We start from the raw sequence: 25,879 nt of genomic DNA on the forward strand, positions 1-25,879 counted from the left end.
TACTTTTTCCCATGGCTCAAGTTTGCACAAACTTTAAATCACATAAATCGGTGTGAATTAATTCTAGAGGTGACGTGCTTCTTTTCACTGATGGAAATGAGGCTTTGTTAATTTAGCCTCCACACAAATCTCACATTTGTGTTTCTTGTTAGCATCAATTGAAGGCAATAAATTTAATTTTACTAGTTTACGTAATGAATTATAATTTACATGACCCAAACGATCATGCCATAAATCACATGACTCAACAAGTAAATAGAAGCATATCTTTTATTGCTTTAAATATTACGAAGTACATTCATCGCATTTAATTTGAAAAGGCTTTTTTCCATATTTTCCTACAAACATATCATTCTTAGACAGTACAAACTTGTTAGAATGAAACACTAGTATAAATCCAGCTTTGACAAGTGCTGATCCAGATACAAGGTTCTTTCGAATGTCATGAACATGCAGCACATCAATAAGGGTTAGTTCTTTGCCGGATGTCAGCTTTAGCACCACTTTACCTAGAGCCACGATGTTTGATGCAGTGGAATTACCCATGAAGAGTTCACGTCCACTAATCGGGGTGTAAGTAGAGAATATCTCTTTTTCTGCACATACATGTCTTGTTGCTCCAGTATCAATAAACCACTCTTTTGGATTGTCCACTAGATTGGCTTCAAACACAACCGCAGACAGCATGAGATCAAACATGTCAGTTGACAATTTATCTTCTTCGGTTATGTTCACTTGGTCCCTTGATTTCTTTCGATTACCTTTCTTTTCTCGGTAATCTCGTGCCAAATGGTTGGGTTTGCCACAGTTGTAACAATTTCCCTCGAAATTTTTGGCTTTTCCCTTTTTTGGACCATTTCCTTGGTGCTTTCTTTTTTTGCTGGTATTTTGTTCCACCAAATTTTCCCTTGCCTCAATCCTTGTTCCGGCCTTCCTTTCAGATTCCCTGTTGTCCTCCTCTATTCGTAGGCACACGATCAAGTCTTCAAGACTCATCTCTTTGCGTTTATGCTTGAGATAATTCTTAAAGTCTTTCCACACATGAGGATACTTTTCGATCATGGACGCCACTTGGAATGAGTTACTAAGAGTCATTCCCTCCGCATGAATTTCTTGCAAGATAACTTGTAATTCTTGCATTTGGGCTACAACTGGTTTGGAGTCAGACATTTTGAAATCCAAGAATCGTCCAACTATGAATTTCTTCAAGCCGACATCCTTGGATTTATATTTTTTCTCAAGTGACTTCCATAGTTCTTTTGCAGTTTTCACTTGACTATACACATTGTATAGTGCATTGTCAAGTCCATTCATGAGATAGTTTTTCCATAGAAAGTCGCTATGATTCCATGCATCGAGGGCAGCTCTCTTTCGAGGATCTTGTTCTCCTTCATCAATTGCAGGCATATCTTCTTTAAGAAATCTTGTCAGACTAATGGTAGTCAAGTAGAAAAGCATTTTTTGTTGCCATTTCTTGAAATCAGACCCATAGAATTTTTTGGATTTTTATCCTTGATGAACAGTAGGGTTCGTTGTACTTGTAAAGGTCATTTTGGTTCAGATAACGTTTTAAGATTATTGAGTAAAATACTGGTGTTGGGATATATTGAGTATATGCGGGTGAACAAAAATGGCTATGGAAAAATATTTGAGGCAAGAGTTTGACTCTTTTTCCTTAAAACATTATTGCCCCCCTGGTGCTTATGGCTATTGGCAATACGCTTCCCAAGATACAATGACTAAGACTTTAAAATAGTAGCACTACAAATTTAAAGTCACACGAACTTTGACATAGTTAGAACGGTATGAATTCGAATTTTACTCGTTCAACTTAAAAATCCAAACTCAAGATTTTATGTCGTGTAAAATTTGGATCTAAGTATTTTGCTTAAAATTCGAAACAAATCTCGAATTTAATTCTAAAAATCGAATCTAAGCTCAAAAGCTTAAAAAACTCGAACCAAAATTTATCTCTTGTAATTCAGATTTTAAGCGCTAAAAGCTTAAAAATTCGCAGAAGAATTAAACAATAGAGAAGAGGAGAGAAAAATGGTGTGCTTTAAATGCAAATGAGGGATTCTATTTATAGATGTTCAAAAGACTTAATGAAAAGACACACTTTTCTGTCAAAAAAAAAAAAAAAAAAAGACACACTTTTACAGAAAAGAGAACAAGCACCACTTTATCTAAAATGATGCAATCCTTCACACCACACACGACGATTGGCCATGTAATTTGAATTGAAATTCACTCGGCCATGTATATTTATATTATATATATAATATATATATATATATATATTAATAATATATAACATAATATATTATATATTTATATACATATATCGCTTTCCATTAAATATTTCAACTTATAAAATTCGAGCTAATAAATTAATTTCTCATTCACCCTAATTGGTATTCGAGAAATAATATTCTTACGAATTCTACTCGCGATATAGAATTCATTGGTTACTTAACTTATTCAAATTATTTATCGACTCTAAATGAGTACACAACAAATTTTTTTCCAACAGTTGTAATGCTTCCTAGAAGAGATTGCAGCCACCTTCGTGCAGTGTCTCTGAGTGAGAATGGAAACAGTCATAGTCGGATGATGTCTTCAGTAACACCATGTATTTTTACAGTATCAACAATTGCTAAGAATGTCCACAGATGTAAGTTAGGATCCTAAGAATCCGATCCTCGAAATTGGTTATGATGTACCATATTTATCAGCGCCGGTTTCAACTCAAAATTGTTGGTAGCTATGGTCTGACGAGCAATACCGGAGTAATTAGTATTGATGACCGGTCTGAAGTGGTTTCTGATCGATACCGGTCCGGTATTCTCGTCTCTCTGTTCCTATTGTTTTGGTTCTTCGCCATTTGCTTCAATTCTCATCTTTTCGCTTTTCTCAATGCTTTGACATTTTTTTTGTTATGGATTATGCCGAAGTGAACATGACGATAATAAAAATTGCGGAATAAAATAATCAACAAGAACACCAAAGATTTACGTGATTCACCCAATATAGGCTACGTCCACGGAGCTGCTGCAAATCTTTATTACCAGAGAAATATTACAAGTGTATACAAAACACTATATCTCTCCACACCCAAGCCTCAAGTATTATCGAGAAAATATTTATCTAACTCACACAAGAGATCACCGAAAAAAAACAACTCTTTTTTTTTCTCTCTTTATTTTCTTCTCTAATGTCAATACAAAAGAGAAGAATGAGATACAATAACTGAAAGAAAATGACTCTATTTAAAATGTTTCCTTCATCCTTCTTTCTTCAAACTTTCGATGTGGGATTCTTTAATGTGGGCCTCAACTTGCCTAACAATTCTCCTACTTGAAGACTTGATTTCAATGATGGCTTCACACAATCAATGCAGTAGCTCATGCCTCCTCGCTTATACTTGCAATCCAACTGAAGTCGAACATAACTTCAGTTTGTCATTGGTCACCGCCTTTGTGAACATATCAGCTAAATTTTTACTTCCAGGAATCTTTTCAAGCATCAAGATTCCATCTTCCAAAACTGATCTGATGAAATGGTATCGAACTTGTATATGCTTCGTCCTTGCATGATAAACAGGATTCTTTGCCAAATGAATATCACTCTGACTGTCACAGTGTAATGTGCTATCCTCAAGCTTCTGACCCAATTCCTCAAGGAATGATCTCAACCAAATCATCTCTTTGCTCGCTTTCGTGACTGCAACGTACTCAGCTTCAGTAGTCGAAAGTGCAACAATCTTTTGCAACTTGGACATCCAACTTACTGCCGTACCACCCAATGTGAACACATATCTAATAGTACTCTTTCTGCCATCTAGGTCACCACCCATGTATGTCGGCATCGACATATCTTTGTAAGTACTGATTAGTCCTCCAGAAGCATAGAGATAAACCAACAGTACCTTTCAAGTATCTGAGAATCCACTTCACTGCTTCCCAGTGTTGTTTTCCCGGATTGCTCATAAACCTGCTCACAACTCCCACTACATGTGTTATGTCTGGTCTGGTGCACACCATTGCATACATGAGGCTTCCGAAAACAGAGACATAAGGAATTTTATTCATATAAGCATGCTCCTGATCCGTCGATGGTGATTGGACTTTGGTTAGTTTGAAATGACTAGCCAAAGGAGTACTCACTGGTTTAGATTCATCCATGTTGAATCTGCTAAGCACCTTTTTCACGTACTCTGCCTGAGATAACTTCAAGACTCCGTTCACCCGATCTCTTGAGATCCTCATTCCAAGGATTTGCTTTGCAGCTCCCAAATCATTCATTGCAAATTCTTTTGATAACTCTCTCTTGAGTTTATCAATCTCCTCCAGACACGATCCTGCTATCAACATGTCATCCACATATAACAGTAGAATGATATAAGAACCATCAATCTTCTTCATATAACAACAGTGATCCGCCTGAAACCTCAGAAAACCGTTGTTATTCATGAATCCATCAAACTTCTTGTACCACTGTCTTGGAGCTTGTTTGAGACCGTACAAGCTCTTCTGATGTTTGCATACCATTTTCTCATTCCCTCGTACTTCAAATCCCTGTGGCTGCTTCATATAAATTTCTTCATCCAAGTCACCATGAAGAAACGCCGTCTTTACATCCAACTGCTCCAGATGTAAGTCTTCCTTAGCCACTAGTCCATGTACAGTTCTGATAGTGGTTAACTTCACCACTGGAGAGAAAATCTCGGTATAATCAATGCCTTCCCGCTGTTGAAAACCTTTCACAACAAGTCTCGCCTTGTACCGCTTGCTACCGTCAACTTTTTCTTTGATCCGGTACACCCACTTGTTGTGTAAATGCCTTTTTGTTTTTTGGAAGTTCTGTTAACTCCCAAGTCTGATTGGATGACAGTGAATCCATCTCGTCTTTCATGGCTAACTCCCACTTGATTGAATCAATCATTTTGCATCGCTTCATCAAAGGTCTCTGGTTCATATTTATCTGTCAGAAAAATATAATGAAGTGCAGGGGAGTACTTATCAGGTGGTCTTATTGTTCTCGAAGATCTCCTCAGTTCAATCACCGGAGTTTTTGGATCAGCTTCTTGTGCAGTTTTTTCTTCCTGGTAACTATCCTCCGACTCATTCATAGGAATATCTATCAATGACACTTCATTTGTATTCTTAACTTCAGGACATTTATCTCCAACTAGAATGTCTGATTTGTCCTTGTACAAAACTTGCTCATTGAAAATGACATCTTTGCTCCGAATGATCTTTCGATTTTGGTCATCCCAGAACCGATAACCAAACTCATTATCTCCATAACCAATAAAGAAACATTTCTTTGATTTCGGATCAGGTTTCGTTCTGCTGGCTGAACCGATGTGAACATATGAGAGACAACAAAACACTTTCAAGAACGAAAGGTTTGCTCATTTGCCGTTCCAGACCTCCTCTAGTATTCTGCAATCAAGTGGTACCGAAGGTCCTTTGTTGAACCGATACGCTGCAGTGTTAACTGCATCAGCCCAGAATGATTTCGGCAGTCCAGCGTGCAATCTCATGCTCCTGGCACATTCATTCAGGGTTCTGTTCATTCTTTCAGCCACACAATTCTGTTGAGGTGTATCAGGAATGGTTTTCTCCATCTTGATCCCGTTTTGTGCACAATACTTCTTGAACTCAAAATCTTCATATTCTCCTCCGTTATCAGACCGTAAACACTTCACCTTCAAGTTGGTCTCATTCTCCATCATGGATTTCCACTTCTTAAATGTTTCGTAAACATCAGATTTATTTTTCAAAAAATAAACCCAAACTTTCCTGCTCGAATCATCAATAAATGTGACATAATATCGTGAGCCGCCAAGGGATGTTACAGGAGATGGTCCCCATACATCAGTATGAATCAACTCCAACTTTGCTGCTTTTGGTTCTCTACCGCCTTTCAAAAAGCTCACCCTTTTCTGTTTTTCAAGAACACAACTTTCAAACAGTTTGTGTTCGACAGTTTTTAACTCCGGCAGCTTACCTTTTGATATCAGCATCTTCATTTCCTTCTCACTCATATGTCCAAGTCTACAATGCCATAGACTTGAGTTGGCTCCAGCATCCACAGCTGCTAACATGTCTCTGCAACTGGAAGTCATATAAAGAGTTCCAGTTTTCGTTCCTCGAGCAACAATCATGGCTCCTTTGCTCACTTTCCAAGAGCCATCACCAAAGGTCACTTTATGGCCTTCGTCATAAAGCTGTCCCACTGAGATCAGATTCCGGGTCAACTTTGGTACATGCCTCACTTTGTTGCGCTTCCAGATAGATCCGTTTGACATTTTCAAATTTACATCACCCATACCAGCTATTTCCAAAGGTTTTCCATCAGCCAGAAAAACTTTTCCGTAATTACCAATAGTGTAATTACTAAATAGCTCACGATCACCAGTGGTATGAAACGAAGCTCCCAAATCCATAACCCAAGAATCAACCGGGCTTTACATGGATAGTACTAAGGCATCATGTACATTCTCAGTAACAATATTTGCATTATTCTTGGGTGATTTGCAGTCCTTTTTCATATGACCGGTTTCACCATAGCTCCAGCACTTCAATTTCTTTTCAAATGTATTTTTGTCTTTTCCACTTCTTGATTTGGATCTGCCACGCCATCGGTTAGAACCTTTTTCGCTACTCCTGCCCCTACTTCTATTTTCGAGATTTAGAGCATATCTCGATGATGTTGCTTCTCCCGAATCCATCCTGCGAACTTCTTCACCAAGGATTCGATCTCTGACATCATTGAATTGTAACTTTCCTTTTCCAGCAGAATTGCTAACCGCTGCCCGCATCGGCTCCCAAACATTTGGTAAAGACGCCAAAAGAATAAGTGCATAGATCTCATCATCAAACTTGATTTCCACCGATGTTAGCTGGGAAACAATCGTGTTGAATTCACTGATGTGTGCCGCCACCGAAGCACCTTCCTCCATCTTCAAGTTGAATAACTTTTTCATGATGAACACTTTATTATTTGCTGATGGCTTCTCGTACATGTCCGACAAAATGGACATCATCTCCTCCGTGGGTTTTGCCTCCGCCACGTTGTGTGCCACGTTCTTTGTTAGGGTCAATAGTATTACCCCTAACACCTGTCGATCAAGGAGCTCCCACTCATCATCCTCCATCTTTTCTGGCTTCACCCCGAATAGAGGTTGATGTAGCTTCTTTCTATACAAATAATCTTTAATCTGTAACCGCCAGAACGTGAAATATGTACCGTCGAACTTATTAATTCCAGGTCCCGATCCGTCATTTCCGGCCATCGCTTCTCCTGCCTTAATAAAATTTCAAAAAAATCTTTTCTGATGTGGAAAATCAGACAAAGCTGCAACCACAGAGCATACTCAGAATTTTAAGAAATTTTCCACCAAGGCTCCCGAACACCGTACAGCTCTGATACCAGTTGTTATGGATTATGCCGAAGCGAACATGACGATAATAGAAATTGCAGAATAAAATAATCAACAAGAACACCAAAGATTTACGTGGTTCACCAAATATAGGCTACGTCCACGGAGCTGCTGCAAATCTTTATTACCGGAAAAATATTACAAGTGTATACAAAACACTATATCTCTCCACACCCAAACCTCGAGTATTACCAAGAAAATATTTCTCTAACTCACACAAGAGATCACCGAAAAAAAACAACTCTTTTTTTTCTCTCTTTATTTTTTTCTCTAATGTCAATGCAAAAGAGAAGAATGAGATACAATAACTGAAAGAAAATGACTTTATTTATAATGTTTCTTTCATCCTTCTTTCTTCAAACTTTCGATGTGGGATTCTTTAATGTGGGCCTCAACTTGCCTAACATTTTTCAATCTCTAGATCGAAGAGTAGTGAATTAGAGCTTTGGCTTTTTCTCATAGACTGCGAACACAAAAAAGGATAAAATTTAAACAAAGAAAACAAAACTGCTGCAAATCAAAATGAAGAATAATTAGTAACGATTTAATATAAATCAAATGAAATTCAATCCCCAATAACAACGCCAAAAACTTATTGCATGTTTTCTTCACTCGCAAACGCAAGATTTCAAGTTTTAATATAGAATGAGTAAAGTATCATTCCCACGAAGAATGAAATAATTGATATTATACTAAATATATGAAACTAATATAATCTTAATCATATTTAGAACTACGGAAGTGGAGTGTTTATTCAATTACTGAAGTTTGCAATAAAATAAATACGACTTTGCAGAACGAAGATCAAATGGAGATAAGTTTCAAAGGTTTGATTTCACTTGACTATCAACCACGTTCAATTTCTAAGAGGTCTAAATCAGAAATTCTTCTAGTTTACTAGCCAAAAATTCTTAATATTTTCAATTCTCTTTTCCAAGTGACAAATAGAGCATTCGAATCTAATATCGATTTTAATATTCCTATCTAAAATAAAATATCTAATCCGGTAAATAGCATATAAATTCTTTAATGGCATCACTGGCATTATAGGCCTTCCGAACTCTACAAACGCAGATGATATATTTTCATACGGTCCTGTTCATAATCTGATCTCCTGAGTGCTAGATTTCAAACAAATATGATAATTCAATTAGTGATCAATTAATTGAATGCAATTAAATCAGAAAACATAAGTAAAACAATGAATAGTTCTAATTTATCAATCAAAAGATAAAAAACATGGTATCAGTCAAGGTCAAGCTACGTCGTTCCTCTAGATGAGAAGTTTAGTTCACGATGAATTCAATAAAATAATCAAACATGTTCTGAAACAATTCATCGAAATTAATAATTTATGAAAGAGAAGAAAATAGAATGAAGATTGAAGAGCGTTTTCCGTTCACGGATTGATGCGTTCTTCGTCTTCGTCCCCAAATCTTCCTCCTTCTTGTGTTCTCCAAGAGTTCTATGTGTTCTGTCGCTTTCTCCTCGTCCAAAAACCCTCGATCGTCCTCAAAATAGACTAGGAAATTTTTTTAAATTCGCGAGTCAATCTTTTCTAAAATTCTGCATCCCGTTGGCATCGGGGCGATTGAAAACATGCGTGGGTGCGCGACTGAAAGCGTGGGGGCACCAGATTTTTGCGTGGGGGCGCTGCCGATAGCGTCGCGATGCTATAAAAATAGTGCGGGTGCACTGCTGCTGATTTCGTTTTCTTTTTCTTTCTTTTTTTTTTCCCAATTCTTTCTTCCATCTTTTTGGTCTCTTTCCATGTCGTTTTATGCCTCAAATATTGGTTGTTGCTTAGTTCCCTATAAACGACAAGAAAACACATAATACTGGTCAAGAAGTAACAAAATTCAAGTTAAAAAAATAAAATAGAAGTGCAATAAAATGCACGAATCAGCAGATTGTAGTTGTCAAATACTCAACTGCCTCCAGTCATGGTCCTTTGAATATTTCAGTCGTCTAGTTCAGTTGTGTATATCCAATTATGCTTATGGACTATTAACTTAATATATATTTTTCCGTTTTGCCTTTAAGTTAGTTGTCTTATAAGTGACTTTAACATACTACACTTTTATATACACGAGGTCTGATATAATTTGGCTTTGTCATGTCAATTTGTCTTTATTTCAAGGAACATGATTAAAATTTAAAAATTTTAATTGGGAGAAAAACTGAAAAAGAGACCAATCAACCAACAAACAATTCCTAGAATTTTCAAAAGAAAGAAACATCAAACAAGGATTCCTGCAGAGAAACTTCTCACGTTCCCAAACACCTGCAAAGTGAGAAACGGAAACCTTGGCATGATGAATCCAAATCTTAAACCAACAACATTGAAATACTACGATGACATGTGGGAACTTCAATCCACTGCAACCATCCTTTCCTCGTCGATGGTAAGTTCCCCAGCCCTATCCCCTTCACACTTTTAGTGATTTTCTTGGTGGGCTATTGAAAAGATTCACTATTAAACACTCACAGTGTTAGATATGTATGTGTTATTAAAGATTCGCTGATGTTTTACAATTGTAGTGATGGGTTGTTGAGAAAATTATAGAGGGTATGCTGACTCTTCTAAAAGAGTGTTGAAGGATTACTAATGTACTGTGAATTTCTGTGACGGGTTTTTTAAAAGGGAGAGGATGACAGGCATATATTAGTGCTGGATTCTACAATTTTTCATCCACAAGGGGGTGGTCAACCTTCAGATACTGGTTCCATATCCAATCCGGAGTTCAGTTTCGCTGTTCAAGATGTTCGATCCAAGGACAAAATTGTGCGTTTCTTGGTTCCAGTTTTAAGATTTTCTCTCCTTTTTCTGCTGTTTGTGTTTGCAAGTTCTTTTTTTTTTTGTTTCTGTGTGTGCTGTGCTGACTTTTGGGTTCATTATGTGATAGGTGTATCACTATGGGCATTTTGAGAGCTCCAAAGATGGGGCATTGGAAAGGAATATTGAGATCGGTACTCAGGTTTTGTTAAGCGTGGACGAACGGAGGCGAAGGATCAATTCTAGGTATGAAATGTTTGATTTTGAGCTGGTGTATTTAGAATGCTAGTTCTTGAAATTGGTTATTGAATGTGAGAGGACAGATGTTTCGGTTAAATTTTATGTTGGTGCTCGACTTCATTTCATGTATGGCTGATCAAGATTTGTGTTGATCTTCAAACCAACGTCTTGAGAACCGGATTAACCTCGATTCAAAATCCAAGACAGATCTAAATAGTTTCTATTTCCATGTACATTTTGGCCCTAGTGGAAACACATTCCTAAATCGGTGATTTGTGCTCCACGTCGATCCGCAGTGGTTCTTGAATATTGAGTGTTTTCCTTTTGGTTCACACAGTTTGTTATTATAATCTTGCTATTCTCCTCTTTTCTCCCCATAACTTCAAACCTTTCCACTTTGTAGGCTACATTCAGCTGGACATTTGCTCGATGTTTGTATGAAAAATGTGGGATGGGATCACTTGGAACCTACTAAAGGATACCATTTTCCAGACGGGTATGCATCTATGGTGTTTGTGATCATATGAAATTGAAAAGTTTGTATATTTTCGGTGCCATCTGTACCTCACTAAATTAGTTTTAGCATCCAATGTTCGACGATTATCAGTTTGGTTCATTCAACCAGTCGATCCCACCATTAACTCCCCTTTGAATTCAAAGGGTAGTGTTCTAAAACCCGAACGGCCACCCGCAGCCTAGCACCTAGACATCTTGGCGGTTTTTTAAGCCTAAATCTCTAAAATATTGTTGCTCATTTCCATACCCCAACACTTCCATATCAAATTCAAATTCAAAATCCATGACATCTTCATACTCTTCATTCGATACAAATTCTTCCTTGTGAAGCTCTGATACATAATAGGGAAGAAGTGATATGCAGATAATTTAATATATATATATATATATATATATATATTTAATCCTCCTAGGCGGGATTAATGCAGCAACACTCAGAGATGATGTCTTTGCCAAAATTGGGACGGTGGGTGACTGCCTGGCGCCTAGGCGGTTCTAAACAGTGTCTTTGCGAGCACTGCCAAAAGGAAATAAAAATCGAGGGAGTTTTTTAGCTGCTTCGCGCCATTTCCTCCAATATCACAATTTCAATTCCAGTCCCAAAAGTAAATCCTGAGATCAGTTTTGGTCCTCCAACGTCTCTCTTTTCATTTACTCGACTGGCGATTCTTTTGTATATATGTATTGCATCAGATTGCAAGTTGTTCTAAATTCAAGTTAATCATAATCTACAAATCTTTTCAGGCCATATGTGGAATACAAAGGCGCGATTCAACAGGATGAATTGAAAACTAAGCAAAACAAACTCGAAGTAGAAGCTAACAATATGATTACGAAAGGTGGGAAAGTAAGCATGTTCTTTTCATATTTCGATATGGAAACAAACATCTCATTTAACTGAACTTTATACTAATAATGTTGTATATATCTGTTGATGATTTAATATGTGATTTAGGTTTCAGTCTTCGTCTTACCATATGATAAAGCTACTGAATTATGTGGTGGATCGCTCCCTGATTATATACCCAAGGTCACAAATCATTCCTAATGTACTTTCTGAGAGTGATCTTACGTACATTAATATTTGTAAATCAACTTTTACATTGCAAAAAATCCAATACAAAAATTCCAATTTTCTAAATCTCATGATATATTGAATTCAAATCCCGCGATGTAGTAACAAAATATCACGATATAATAGATGTAAATATCAATGTACAATATATTGGATGTACCTAGCATTATTCTTCTTTTGATTGTCATCAGCTATTCTGCTCATTGTTTTTGCTTTCCAATTCTTCAGGACAGCACTCCTCGCATAGTAAAGTTAGATGATAATCCCGGATGTCCCTGCGGAGGCACTCACGTCAGTGACATAAGTGAGATTTTGAGCTTGAAGGTACCCTCTTTCATGCTGACTGCTGTGAAGGTAGTGTTTGCAACCTCTAAAAAAATGATTATGGATGTTTTCTCTAACAAATTTGTTAAAGAAAAGATACATAATCGTTTCTTTTGGAGGTTGCAAACGCTAACTTAATCATTCAAAATATGTTATTTTACTCTACCTGGTATTAAGTCACACAACTTGCATATTATTAAGATATTGTCAGGCCAATGAAATGTCTGGTTTGATCTTGATGACGGAGAATTTTCCGTTTTCCAATCTTGTGAAGCTAATTGTTGAGATTAACATTATATTCGGCATCCATTCGAGAACCACGGTAGATTACTATTGAAAATAGTAAGAAATAGTGGGTAGAGGAATTATGCCAAGATCTCCGCCGCTAGAAACACAAGAAACCATTGCAAAGAAATCGAGCTAGCTTGGTTAGTGTAAGGAAAAAATTGTTATACATGGAATCTGCGAGATTGTTGGACGGGAGATTTGACTTAAAACGCGCCACTGCAACTTATAGGCAAGCTCTTAAACCACTTGGTTAAAAGAGAGATTTAATTGATGCAGATTGAATCCTAGCTAGGTCCAATTTTTTGAGGTAGACCGCATTATTAATGCATTTTCGATTCTTTCTAATATTCCTGTTATGTTTTTAAATCCTGAACATCTAACTATGATCTTTGATGTTCTTTCTCCATGCCCAAAATCCTGCTTTCAGGATTGATAGGCGAAAACGACTGTATTGACTTCTTTGATTTCAAATGGCTTCATTTTATTTGTGTTGTGTTTTTGAAATAGCCCCAAGCCTTCTGCATTTTGTAGACTCACTTGGTGTTGTTTGTTCAGGTTTCTCAAATTCGGACAAAGAAAGGACAGACCAAAGTTTTCTACAGCATCGAATAAACAAATGTTGGGAATTTCTGAAGGTAGACCGCCTACAAATATCATCACAAAGAATTGTAACAAACTTGTAAGACTATTTTTAAGTGGCCTATTTTTCTGTAACTCTAGAAAAATATTCTATTCCTCGATCGATTTTAGAGTTGTGCGGAAGCCAAAATTAGTCTCACCTTAGGCATTGCAAGTACTATGTAATTTTTATTTTTTAATAAACTATTAAGATTATCGAGTTAAAATAACGAAGTGCACGTGGCCATATTGTTATTAGATATAGGAATGAAACAACGAGTTGATGTTTCTTGTATTTTACATGTTACATTTTCATTGTTCAAACAATAACCTTTTAGTGAAGATAAATTATCTCAAACATTTCATCGGAGAATCATTGCTGACAACTTATACAGAGAATTTTAGTAAATGCCTGATTCCAAATATGTTTTTATTTAAACTCTTCTAATAATGGTGATCTGAGTCAGTTTCAGTTTAACCAACTGAACTGTAATTAATACTTCACTTCACAGCAGGATCTTAGGTACATATAAGAAATTACAATGGCTACACATCATGACCATTGTCATCTAGGAAACAAATCAATATCCTTCTCAACAAACAACTCTAAAAATTTCATGACTGTCAACATTTAAGCAACAATAGAATGAGTACATGGATAAAAAGAGCCTAAAACAAAATTATCATTAACTGAACAAGGAATATTTAATTGAAAGACCACTAGAAAAATCTCACCACCAAAATTGGTTTATTGGGTGCCTATTCAAATCTAGGTTATCTACCCCTAGGACCATCCTTTTGTTCAGGCATTTCGCATTTTCCTTTCTTAGGATGATGTATTAACATCTACGAACCTTCCGTGGACTCGAATCACAGGGATATAGTTGCAAGAGTTCCGGAACTTCATCCACAAAGGGCAACACAAACTTCTCAAGAAAATTTTCTTTTGTGCGCCTGAGGAAACCTGTGACGCTTCTATTACTATAAAGCAAACCTTTTGACTTCAAAACTTCATAAACCAAACACCTTGGAATAATAGTTCCCTTCAAGCTTAGAGACATCATTGCCGGAAACGTGGTAAAAGCAGAAGGATCACAACCCATTCTATTTATGATATAATCCAGTACTGCATCAATTTTATCTTGTGACTTCGCTATGCACTGTGGGTACCTCCTGAAAGCAAGGAGTATTTGATCCTCAGAATAACCCCATCTCTTGTACACGTCCATCTTCTTATCCCAACTTGATCTACAGAACCTCCTCATCACACCGAAACCTACAACGAAGTTCGCACTACCTGGGCTGAAACCCATCTCGGCAATACGCTCCACATACTCCTTAGATTCAGCAAGACCCATCAACAGAGTTCTCGGGCGTTTCTTGAACAAATGCCGAACATTGATTTCCGGGACCCCTGCCTCGAGCAAAATATCCACATTCGGACGCAGCCTCTTGTGTACATCAATATACAGGAGACTAGGAAACCTCTTGATAACATCTACTGCATCCTTATCTGATTTCAGCATATTCTTCATGAAATCGAAAGACGGGATGATTCGATTCTCCAAGCTTCTTCTCATGAAACTTCCTGCGACGGCGATTATCTTGATGATATCGTCCCCAGATATGCCCAAAGAACGGAGGAATTCGATCTTGGGCAAGAGGTTATCCTGAGGCTTCAATGTAAGGATTTGGGGAGCACGCTTGATCAGATGCTTGATCTGGGAATCACTAAGGCCATGTTCCTTGAGGAACGCAAGGACTAAATCCGGGTTTCTTGAGCTCCTAAATTTGACATTGGCATAAGCTTTTAAAGCACATTCCCTAGAGAAACCTAATCTTTCGGAGAGAAAACTGACCGCAAATGGGTCCCCATTTCCATTTCTTGGATCGTAATCAGGAGTACTGATGCTTAACGAAGAACATAAATGAAACTGAAGGAGATGAAACTTACTTACTGAACCGAAACTTCTCCTGCAAATTAGGTTTAGCATGCTCGATTGAAAAAATAGAGAAGACCTGCCCGCTATCTTCTACTGGCGAAATCAATCATCAAATAATATCCTGGCGATTTTTCGCTGTTCGACTTACATATAAACCCTAAACCCCAATTTGAGACCCCCATTCCCATATGCAGGAATTTACCACCGGCAAACGCACACGGACTGCTACAAATATTATGTTTACTAGCATCGGAGTCAAATATAATATATTATATATTGAATAATTTGTTAATTTTAAAGTGTGTTTATTTTTTTGTTTTTTGTAAATATAAAAAAAATTAGTCATGAATGAAATTCAATTTTAATTGATGGAAAGAGAGATAAAAAAAAAAATAGATGATGCGAACAGTTGAGAGAAAAAGTGGGATAAATGAGTTGGAGAGAGAATGTAGGGGTACAAAATGAAAAAATTGGAGAAACAGATCATGTCACCAAAAACAGTTAGAATAGACTACACACACTTAATAAAATAGTAAAGATATATAATAATGACAACGCACACACATTGTACGTCTAAAATAATATTATTAACAAAATTTAATGTGTGTAATTATTTTTAAAAATATTTGATATTACACTTTTGTTTTTTTAAAAAAAAAAAATTCGACATTTTAAATTGCAGTTTAGTTCCTCGATAATTTTTACAACTCTGATATTACTTTTTTCAAATTTTATCATTTATCTATTCTTATTAAATTATCTACGTACAACTTTCTCTACTTTATATCAAAACTCCCATATTTTTTCACCGTGATAATTGTTTATATTTTTTAAAAATAATTAAGTTATCGAACACGTGAAAATCACGTATCTCGCTAGTATATATATAGTTTTGATCATGTACACTGTAGTAACCCGTATCCAGAATTAACGATTAATGAGTAATTAATCGTGTAATCATGTTTGGATTAAGTAAAACATGATTAAGGAAATTTCAAATGGGTTAACGGAGTCCAAAAATGGATTCAGGACACTCAAAAATGGTGGGTAAGATTCGGGAGGTTCGGACACTCTGAACTGAGTTCGGAGGATCCGAACATGGACGGTGTAAGGTCCCGAAAATATTAAGTTATTAATTAGAGATTTAAATTCCGAATTTTGGAAATGATTAATTTGGAAATTATGGAAATTAGAGATTTAATTTCCGAGGTGAAAATATTTAATTTGAGAATTTACGGATATTGAGATTTAAAGTTCGGGATTCTTAAATTAAAAGTTAGAAATATTTGAATTAAATATTTATGGGATTAAGATTGAAATTACGAGTTTGAAAATTAACGAGGATTTAATTTGAAGAAGAAACTCGAGCAGGGACCGATTTGCAAATATTGAACAATTCGGGGGCCAAAGTGCAAATATCAGATTTTGAGTGGGACACTTGTCATTTGGCTGTATATAAACGTGTAAATGCATGTTTTATCATCAGATTTCAGATTTGTTCAGCCAAAACAACCGAGAGCTTCAATTCTTCATTGGATTTTCATCTTCAAAATTCGATTGTTCAAGATCCGGTTGTCCGATTTCAAAACCGAGCATAGTTTTGGAATCCTTGCAAGAAGAGCTATCCATTGATGTAAGTATCTCTAAGATTCATTAGGTCTCGAAATTATGATGTTATGATGTTGGAAAAAATCAGAATTTGAGTATGTGTTAGGTCCTTGATGATATAAACTTTCCGATATCGAAGCTGGAACCAAGAACGGAAAACATATCCAATTGTTATGATTTTCAGAATATGTTTCGAATGCTTGAACCTTCTGATATGCTGGTATAAGTTGATATATAAGCTGATATGAAGTGGATATGAGTTGTTATGATTGAAAGTTTTGATAGTTTTAAGTTTCGGTTACCGAATTTGTACCGTTACGCCGTCAATTTATGTTTGATAAATTCTGAAAATATATGCTGCTGGATTTCGAAATTAAGTGATGAAATGATATTGATATGAGTTATATATCAATGTTTAGATGATGTTTGAGTTGTTATAATTATCGGTTTCGAACCGTTACGTCGCCGGTTTGAATTTCGATCAAATTAGCAAGCCTTGAGTTGTTGAGCTTCGGAATGAGTTGAATGCAATATTGAATGACTTGATATGAATTTCAGATTGTTCAAGAATATATCGAGTTGAGTTCGCACCGATTCGAATCAATTGAAGATTGGTCAAGGTTTGAGTTGCTAGCTTTGATATTTCTATCATTCTATCTAGTGAGTTGATACAAGCTTGGTGTGTATTGTAGCTTGAGGATTGGAACTACTTAGCTATCACGATTGGAAGATATGATTCGACGATGACCAAAGCAGGGAATGAGCATCGAGATGTGTTTGATATCTCGATCCCTTAAATCACACAATAGTTTCTATTTTATGTGTTTATGTGCTTTACTATGCTTTATGTGAGTTATGTGCTTTGATTGCCTTACTTGAGTTCTTGAGTGATGACATGTTTATTAGGCTATGTAGGAGGTGATTGTGTATGGTGTCATCCTGTTGAGCCTAAACGTTCTTCTAGTTTTGCCTTGATATCGTTGATGAGTTTTAAACATCAATATCGTGTATCTGTGATGAGATTCAAGCATTGATACCTAAAGCCGGGTTTATAACATCAATGAGGAGTTCTAGCATTGATGGTGAGTGATGTGTTTTAGCATCTAAACCGGTGTCGCCTTTGAGCCTTATTCCTTCTTAGCCATTTAATTTATTCTGCATTTCATAAGGTGTTGCCCTGTACTTTGCTAAAGCATCCCTGTACTTTGCTAAAGCATCTATACCAACAATACAATCAAATTCTGATAACCCAAGTACAATATAGTCCAGTTCAATCACATTCTCCTCAAATCAAAGTTCACAGTTTCGGACTAATCTCACAGAAACAATTCCTCCACCCAAAGGTAAAGTAGTAGCAACTAAAACAGGCAAAGGCTCAAAAGGCAAAGAATGCATCAATTTTTTTTTTTTCAGAGATAAAGGAATGAGATGCACTAGTATCTATCAACACATACGCAGGATAACTCGAGAGAAAATAGTTACCTGCTATGACATCATCAGGTGCTGCCTGAGCCTGATCTTCGGTGAGTGCAAAGACTCATGCCTGTTGCCTCGGAGGTTGATTCACATTCTGGTTACCACCTTGTTGATTCTGTTGCTGTGGCTGAAAGGAGTGAACTGCAGAAGCTTGCCTTTCAGGCTGAGCTATCGATCTAGAAGAATTCCCACTCTGAGATCGCTCAGAACCACGCTGAGGACATACTCTGGAAAAGTGTCCAGTCTGATGACAGATATGACAGCTTCAAAATATTCCACGACAATTGACCAACTAAATCGGTGTGATATGAATCTACTGGCAAGCGTACCAGGTCAAGTAATAGTAAAGTGGACAGAGAGTCCAAGTATCGATCCCACAGGGACTGCAGTCAATTCTCAAGAATTAATTATTTTACTTAATCTAGACAAAATAATAGAAGGATTTTAAATTAAATAAAATAAGAATATAAAATAAAAACTGATTAAAAAATAAGAATAAAAATAACTGAAGATAAAAATAATTAAGACAAAGACAACCAAGACACACGTAGGTACCGAACAAATCACGTAACATGTAGTCGATTCAGGACTCAGATTTAATCTTAATTCACGGGAATTCTCCTAATTTGTTCAAAGGTCTATTTCTAGAACAATCAAACCTATTCAAATATTGATGAACTAATCTTTCGTAATTCTAATCAAATTTGAATGCATTAAATATTTATGAAAATTCAGTTTACATCCAAACCGCATAATGAAACCGAATTCTATTTCTAGTCAGTTTTACAATATGTTAATTATCAGAGTGATCAAAATCAAAACCTCCTCTGTCGATTTGGAATTGATTAACATGCAAGCAAACAGTTGATCAAACTATTCACAAGACAAATATAAATATGACAATCAATAAAATAAAATCAACTCTAAAAAATCCCAAACAAACATCCAAGTTTTCTACATGAATTTGTTCGGCCCAATCACGCCGTCTTGGTTGAAAATAAACTACTCAATAATTAAAAATAATAATTCAAAAATAAAAATAAAAAGAAGAAAAAAAAAGAGAAATCTTCTCTCCCAAGCCTTGTAGCCGCCTCCTCTTGCGTTGTCTGCGCTCTGGAGCTTCCGAAACCCCTCAAAAATATGTTATATCTTGTATATATATGGTCCGGAACGCCTACCAGTTAATTTCCTTCACAAAATAGGACTTTTCGGAGCACATACGACCCCCGAACACGCGCGCGCGCAGAAGTTAAAAACAGAGATCTGATCACGAAACTCGCGCGCGCGCGAGCTTGATTCTCGCGCGCGCGCAGTACAAGTTTTCTGCACCGAGCGACGATTTTCAAAAATTCATATCTCAAGATCTAGCCGTCGGATTGAGCTGAAATTTGGAAAGCAGCTTCAAAACATCGTGAAATTTAATCTGACCGGTGGAGATCGGATTTGGAGCTCTCTAAAATTAAATTTGATTTTTTGAACAAAGCTGGTCCGCAATTCACTCTTCAACAATATATTTTCCTACAAAATTAACCCAAGGAGTGAAATACACACACATGCACTAAAACACATAAAAATACATAAAAATAATATGAATGCACACAAAATAGACATAAAAATAACATGAAATAATGCATACAAAATGCACTTATCAATACCCCCATACTTAACTCTTGCTCGCCCTCGAGCAAGACATGCAAAAGCAAAATGTAAACAAAAACATAAGTAAGGACGATTCATAAATGTGCAAAGCCTCTGAGAAGTTTAATCACAAAACAAAAAACATAGACATGCTCTCAACTTTTCATAATACACCTTCGGTTTAACGTGAACGTGTGTGTGTGAAATGTCATTCCAGTTTCATACAACTTAGACCGAATTCGTTTCAAAACTGCTTGGCGACCTATGACAAATCAGTGCAAGTTTCACTCTTCAAGTACTCATTCCTTCCAACGACCTTTAGACTAACCCCACCTCCCTTGAGATAATGAATTACACACCTCCGGATTTTGCACCCGGTATTGCATTAGCCCCAATAATTACCCGCTGACTTAGCTATAACTGGCTAGGATACGAAAAATCATTCTATTTTTTCTTTCTAATCCCCTCGTTTATAGCCCGGATGGAGCATCAATCTCATTGAATCCGCATACTTAGCCTTAAATTTAATTTTTTTTTTTTTAGGATTTTAATCCTTTCAAGGCCCGGATGGAATTGTATATAAATTTTTTCTAGGTGCGCCCAAGATCATAAGTGTAAACTAGAGCCTCATCAAAATTCATAGAACACAATCAAGATCCACAAACCACCTATTGCCGTGCAATGGTCAAACAGATAGAAACTTCATCAAATCTTTTGCTACAATTCACTGGTCTAACATTAGTGCTTAAAAATATTCACGGTTCAACCTACAGTTTCTCATGTCCAGTCAAGAGCAAAATTTTTTCAAAAATCCATTTTTTTCAAATAAACTTCATCATCATTGGCTATTATGATTCATCCTACTCATAACAATGCAAACAACAACAAAAATAAACTGTATGCAAAGAAATACGAAACACGACAGATGCAACACAAACACATAGACAATGCAATACTAGTCTACCCCCCCATACTTTTCCAAAGCATTGTCCTCAATGCTTTAGAACAATGAACATAATGCATAACAAACCCACAAATGCAAAGACAAACAAAAACACAATGAGAACAAAAATAACACTCCCCTGGTTTTCGATGCATCTTCTTCCTTCTTGATAGTATCAGCTGGGACAGCAGCAGCAGATTGTATATATCGGCAGGCACGACCAACTGGCATGGGAAAGAAACAAAAATCAAACAAAAACAAAAACAAAAACCAAAAATAAAATAAAAAGCAAAAAGAAAGAACACTGGGTTGCCTCCCAGTCAGCGCTAAATTTATAGTCTAATGCCCGACTATGCAGAAGCAACCATCAAAGAGCGGTTGCCGCCCATAGTAAGAATCATACAACTCTACGTATGGGTCTTGATTTCCTTCGCCCTCAAGCTTGGCGTGATATATACTTTGTAAGCTCGTCGGTCCAACAACACTTGTTCTGAAATTTTTCTTTTGGAAGGAGACTCCGAATCTAGGCTGAAGGTCATAGAGGATGGAATACTGTGGGATTGGCGTCAATGGCAAGAAAGTATCTTCTAACGGTGTACATGAAACGACCACTGACGAGGTAAAATCTCTCTCCTTGAATGGTTCTTTCTCCTCCACTATCATGTTTGGCTCATCCTCACAAGAAGATTCCTCAAAAATGATTTCTTCATGCTCTGGCTCAGTTACTTCACTCAATTGGCAGATATCCAAAATTGGTTCTCTAATAAGCGCAATCTGTTCATCCAAAAGACTTATGCGGCTTTCTAAAAATTGATTTGTCTCTGTCTGTTGCCGCAAAAAAATCTCCAACTGAGCCACATAATCTTCGGAACGCCCTATACACTCTTCTTGATGCTCTGGTGGTTGGTTCGCAAAATTTTTAGAGTTGATATCTGGAGGATATTGGTGACTCCAACCCTGCAGTGAAGGATCACAATGCCAATGGTAGTCAAAATCTGCCATATCGTTCAACAAGTGCATCGCACTGTCTTCATCTCTTCTAAACAATTGACTGCCAGTGGCCAGAGCTCCAGAATCTACCCAACTTCTTGTAATCTCATCCAAACCACCATAAAAAATTTTAGTGAGGGTGTAAGTCAAAAACTGATGGCATTGAAATCTGTTCGCCAAATCATTGAATCTCCCCCAAGCAGCATAGAAAGGCTCCAAGTATTGTTGGCCAAATCTTGTGAACACCTGTCGATGGTCCATCTCCAAGTACCTCACAAGCAAAAGAGAATAAAATTAAAATTAAAATAAATAATTAAACAAATGCAAGAAAAAAAAAATCTAGTCTCAAGCAAATAATCTATCCTAATATTAACTAAACAGTCCCCGGCAACGGCGCCAAAAACTTAACCAACTAAATCGGTGTGATATAAATCTACTGGCAAGCGTACCAGGTCAAGTAATAGTAAAGTGGACAGAGAGTCCAAGTATCGATCCCACAGGGACTGCAGTCAATTCTCAAGAATTAATTATTTTACTTAATCTAGACAAAATAATAGAAGGATTTTAAATTAAATAAAATAAGAATATAAAATAAAAACTGATTAAAAAATAAGAATAAAAATAACTGAAGATAAAATAATTAAGACAAAGACAACCAAGACACACGTAGGTACCGAACAAATCACGTAACATGTAGTCGATTCAGGACTCAGATTTAATCTTAATTCACGGGAATTCTCCTAATTTGTTCAAAGGTCTATTTCTAGAACAATCAAACCTATTCAAATATTGATGAACTAATCTTTCGTAATTCTAATCAAATTTGAATGCATTAAATATTTATGAAAATTTAGCTTACACCCAAACCGCATAATGAAACCGAATTCTATTTCTAGTCAGTTTTACAATATGTTAATTATCAGAGTGATCAAAATCAAAACCTCCTCTGTCGATTTGGAATTGATTAACATGCAAGCAAACAGTTGATCAAACTATTCACAAGACAAATATAAATATGACAATCAATAAAATAAAATCAACTCTAAAAAATCCCAAACAAACATCCAAGTTTTCTACATGAATTTGTTCGGCCCAATCACGCCGTCTTGGTTGAAAATAAACTACTCAATAATTAAAAATAATAATTCAAAAATAAAAATAAAAAGAAGAAAAGAAAAGAGAAATCTTCTCTCCCAAGCCTTGTAGCCGCCTCCTCTTGCGTTGTCTGCGCTCTGGAGCTTCCGAAACCCCTCAAAAATATGTTATATCTTGTATATATATGGTCCGGAACGCCTACCAGTTAATTTTCTTCACAAAATAGGACTTTTTTGGAGCACATACGACCCCCGAACACGCGCGCGCGCGCGCAGAAGTTAAAAACAGAGATCTGATCACGAAACTCGCGCGCGCGCGAGCTTGATTCTCGCGCGCGCGCAGTACAAGTTTTCTGCACCGAGCGACGATTTTCAAAAATTCATATCTCAAGATCTAGCCGTCGGATTGAGCTGATATTTGGACATCAGCTTTAAAACATCGTGAATTTAATCTGACTGGTGGAGATCGGATTTGGAGCTCTCTAAAATTAAATTTGGTTTTTTGAACAAAGCTGGTCCGCAATTCACTCTTCAACAATATATTTTCCTACAAAATTAACCCAAGGAGTGAAATACACACACATGCACTAAAACACATAAAAACACATAAAAATAATATGAATGCACACAAAATAGACATAAAAATAACATGAAATAATGCATACAAAATGCACTTATCAACAATGCTCACTGAGGTGACGACCTCCACACTTGCTGCAAGACATACCTGAAAAGTCAGAACTCTGTCCAGAACCAAACTTCTTCGAGCCACTGGAACTAGAAGAATTGCTCCCTGGATTCTTGAATTGCTTCCCCTTCGGTCGAAAATGATCTCTTCTGCTACTTCCACTGCTACCTCCCTCATATCTCGATGAATGATTCTGAAACTGAGACGACTGATTCTGAAACTGTCTTAGTTGCTGAGATACAAACCGAGCTCCTCGTTGTTTCATCAAACCTGTTTCGGCTCCTTTGGCTTGATTCAGTGCGTCAGCAAAATTATCGGGCCTTCCAGTATTCACCAACATAAAGACATCGGGATTCAAGCCATTGATGAATTGATCCTCTTTTGCTTCCTCGTTCTCAGCAATATGTTGTGCAAATCTCAACAGACTCGAGAACTTAGCCACGTACTCCTAGATATTCAAATTCCCTTGCCTCAAGGTAGCAAACTCAGCCCTCTATCTTTTTTGTACGAGACTGGAAAGAAGCGCTGATAAAATTCAGATTTAAAAAAAGTCCACGAAATAGTCGTACCTCGGTTTTCTAGGGCTTTCTTTGTCATAATGCACCAACTTTTTGCAATACCCTGAAGTTGATGAACAACTAACCGGATTCGACGATCTTTTGTGCAGTCAAGGGATTCAAAAAACTGATCAATGTCTTCCAACCAACTTTCACAGTCAACAGAATTTTCGGTGCCCTTCAGATTCGGTGGTTTGAAAGACTGAAACCTCTTCAGCAAGGTTTCCATCGGTGTCGCAGTGACATCCATTGCATCAGTCGCATTACTACCCTATTTATTCGGAGGGGTTGCTCTTGGTTGTTGCCTGTTCAAAACTCATCGAGGAGTCATATCTGATATTCAAAAGGATTAGGACACAAATATCTCACACACTCAATTTCAACAATTCGATGCCCATCATTCTCTAATCGGCATACTCATTCGATCTCGAGAGTATTCAAATTCGGATCACAATCTGATTCTAATTCGTAACTCAAATAAATCATGCTTTACAATTTAAATCACAAAATCATGTAATTCAACTAATTCTTGAAATAATAAAGCATGCTCGCATGGAATTCATTTAATCAATTAAAGAATTAAATCACATGCGAAGAAAATAAATCAAGCGGACTCGATCTACCCCGCTCACTTCTAATTCAGTCCAAGAAACTTATCGCTCTGATGCCACTTAATGTGAGGATCTCGGTTCTAAACATCTAATCGATAATAAATCATTCATTAAACACAATAAGTCAAGAATCAATTTTTCTAAAAAAAGAAAAGTGTCTCACTCGAGCCGCAACAAGTTACGCTCGAGCGAGCATAACTCTCCCCGTCAAACATAAAGACGCTCGCTCGAGCGGCAACATCTTTCGCTCGAGCGAGATAAGGTCTGTCTCAAAAATAAAAGATCACTCGCTCGAGCGAGACCAAGTCTGGCTCGAAAACAAGGAATTCACCTCTGAACCTGTTAATACAATATCTAAATCAATCCACAAGAGTTTAGCTTCAAAGTTGATACAACAACATAAAAACTCAAGTACTACTCAAAATCCAAGATTCTAGGACATTCAAATTAACATAATTCTTAGCAAGTACAAGTCTACACATGCATCAAAATACCAAACAAGTTCAAAATGTTATTCGACTTCTAAACCGACTCCTCACGTCTATCATTCCATCTCAAGCTAATCATGTCGTCTTTGACCAGCTCCTGCCCCACTTGTTACCATGCACACATACAAAGCAAAACAATAGCCGGATGACTCAAGTGAGAATAAATCCCAATAAAAGCAACATAAACATGCAAGCTCAATTAGTATATCAAAATCATGATATAACATCAATATTCTTCAACGATAAATAAATATGAAATGCATGTCGTTAAAAACGGGATTATCAAATCTGATAATCAAAGGAATATTTTTTCTTATATTGGATCCTGAGGACAAGATCTCGTAACAAACCCACCTATGCTCCCAATCAGGGTGATGTCACGAATCTCAATTCCCTAGACTTTGGTGCAACTATACAGAGTATTCAGACGCTATGAGTAACTCGAAATCCCAAGCCACTCAAATGTAGTTCCCAAAATATCTAATTCAAAACTAGGCGTCTCAGCCCTCTCAAATCAAGAATATAGGCTCGATATGAATGCAATTATGAATCGAAC

At 36.7% G+C, this 25,879-nt stretch overlaps 2 protein-coding genes across 2 annotated transcripts; one reads left to right on the forward strand and one right to left on the reverse strand.

Moving 5' to 3' along the window:
- Window positions 1–9,670: 9,670 nt before the first annotated feature.
- LOC140875038 (uncharacterized) lies at window positions 9,671–13,517 on the forward strand. Its single transcript, XM_073278580.1, has 8 exons — window positions 9,671–9,855; window positions 10,095–10,235; window positions 10,357–10,472; window positions 10,870–10,962; window positions 11,727–11,829; window positions 11,938–12,012; window positions 12,286–12,381; window positions 13,225–13,517. The coding sequence occupies exons 1-8, from the start codon at window positions 9,763–9,765 to the stop codon at window positions 13,279–13,281; spliced, it is 774 nt and encodes a 257-aa protein (XP_073134681.1). The 5' UTR covers window positions 9,671–9,762; the 3' UTR covers window positions 13,282–13,517.
- A 287-nt stretch (window positions 13,518–13,804) lies between these two features.
- Window positions 13,805–24,474, reverse strand: LOC140863981 (uncharacterized). The gene is made up of 4 exons (XM_073267826.1): window positions 24,311–24,474; window positions 23,707–23,987; window positions 15,242–15,323; window positions 13,805–15,072 (listed from the first exon to the last, which is right to left on the reverse strand). The coding sequence occupies exons 1-4, from the start codon at window positions 24,472–24,474 to the stop codon at window positions 14,127–14,129; spliced, it is 1,473 nt and encodes a 490-aa protein (XP_073123927.1). The 3' UTR covers window positions 13,805–14,126.
- Between the last annotated feature and the right edge of the window lie 1,405 nt (window positions 24,475–25,879).

Source organism: Henckelia pumila, chromosome 1, assembly GCF_033568475.1.
Source record: "Henckelia pumila isolate YLH828 chromosome 1, ASM3356847v2, whole genome shotgun sequence".
In the NCBI taxonomy this organism is placed as follows: domain Eukaryota; kingdom Viridiplantae; phylum Streptophyta; class Magnoliopsida; order Lamiales; family Gesneriaceae; genus Henckelia; species Henckelia pumila.

Coding starts and splice junctions, on each gene's coding strand:
- LOC140875038 (XM_073278580.1), top strand. CDS start 9,763: ATGATGAATCCAAATCTTAAACCAACAACATTGAAATACTACGATGAC. Junction 10,236..10,356: donor TTCGATCCAAGGACAAAATT/GTGCGTTTCTTG, acceptor ATTATGTGATAG/GTGTATCACTATGGGCATTT. Junction 12,382..13,224: donor GTGAGATTTTGAGCTTGAAG/GTACCCTCTTTC, acceptor TTGTTTGTTCAG/GTTTCTCAAATTCGGACAAA.
- LOC140863981 (XM_073267826.1), bottom strand. CDS start 24,474: ATGGATGTCACTGCGACACCGATGGAAACCTTGCTGAAGAGGTTTCAG. Junction 23,988..24,310: donor ACAAAAGATCGTCGAATCCG/GTTAGTTGTTCA, acceptor GAATACTGGAAG/GCCCGATAATTTTGCTGACG. Junction 15,073..15,241: donor GAGAAGTTTCGGTTCAGTAA/GTAAGTTTCATC, acceptor TGTCAAATTTAG/GAGCTCAAGAAACCCGGATT.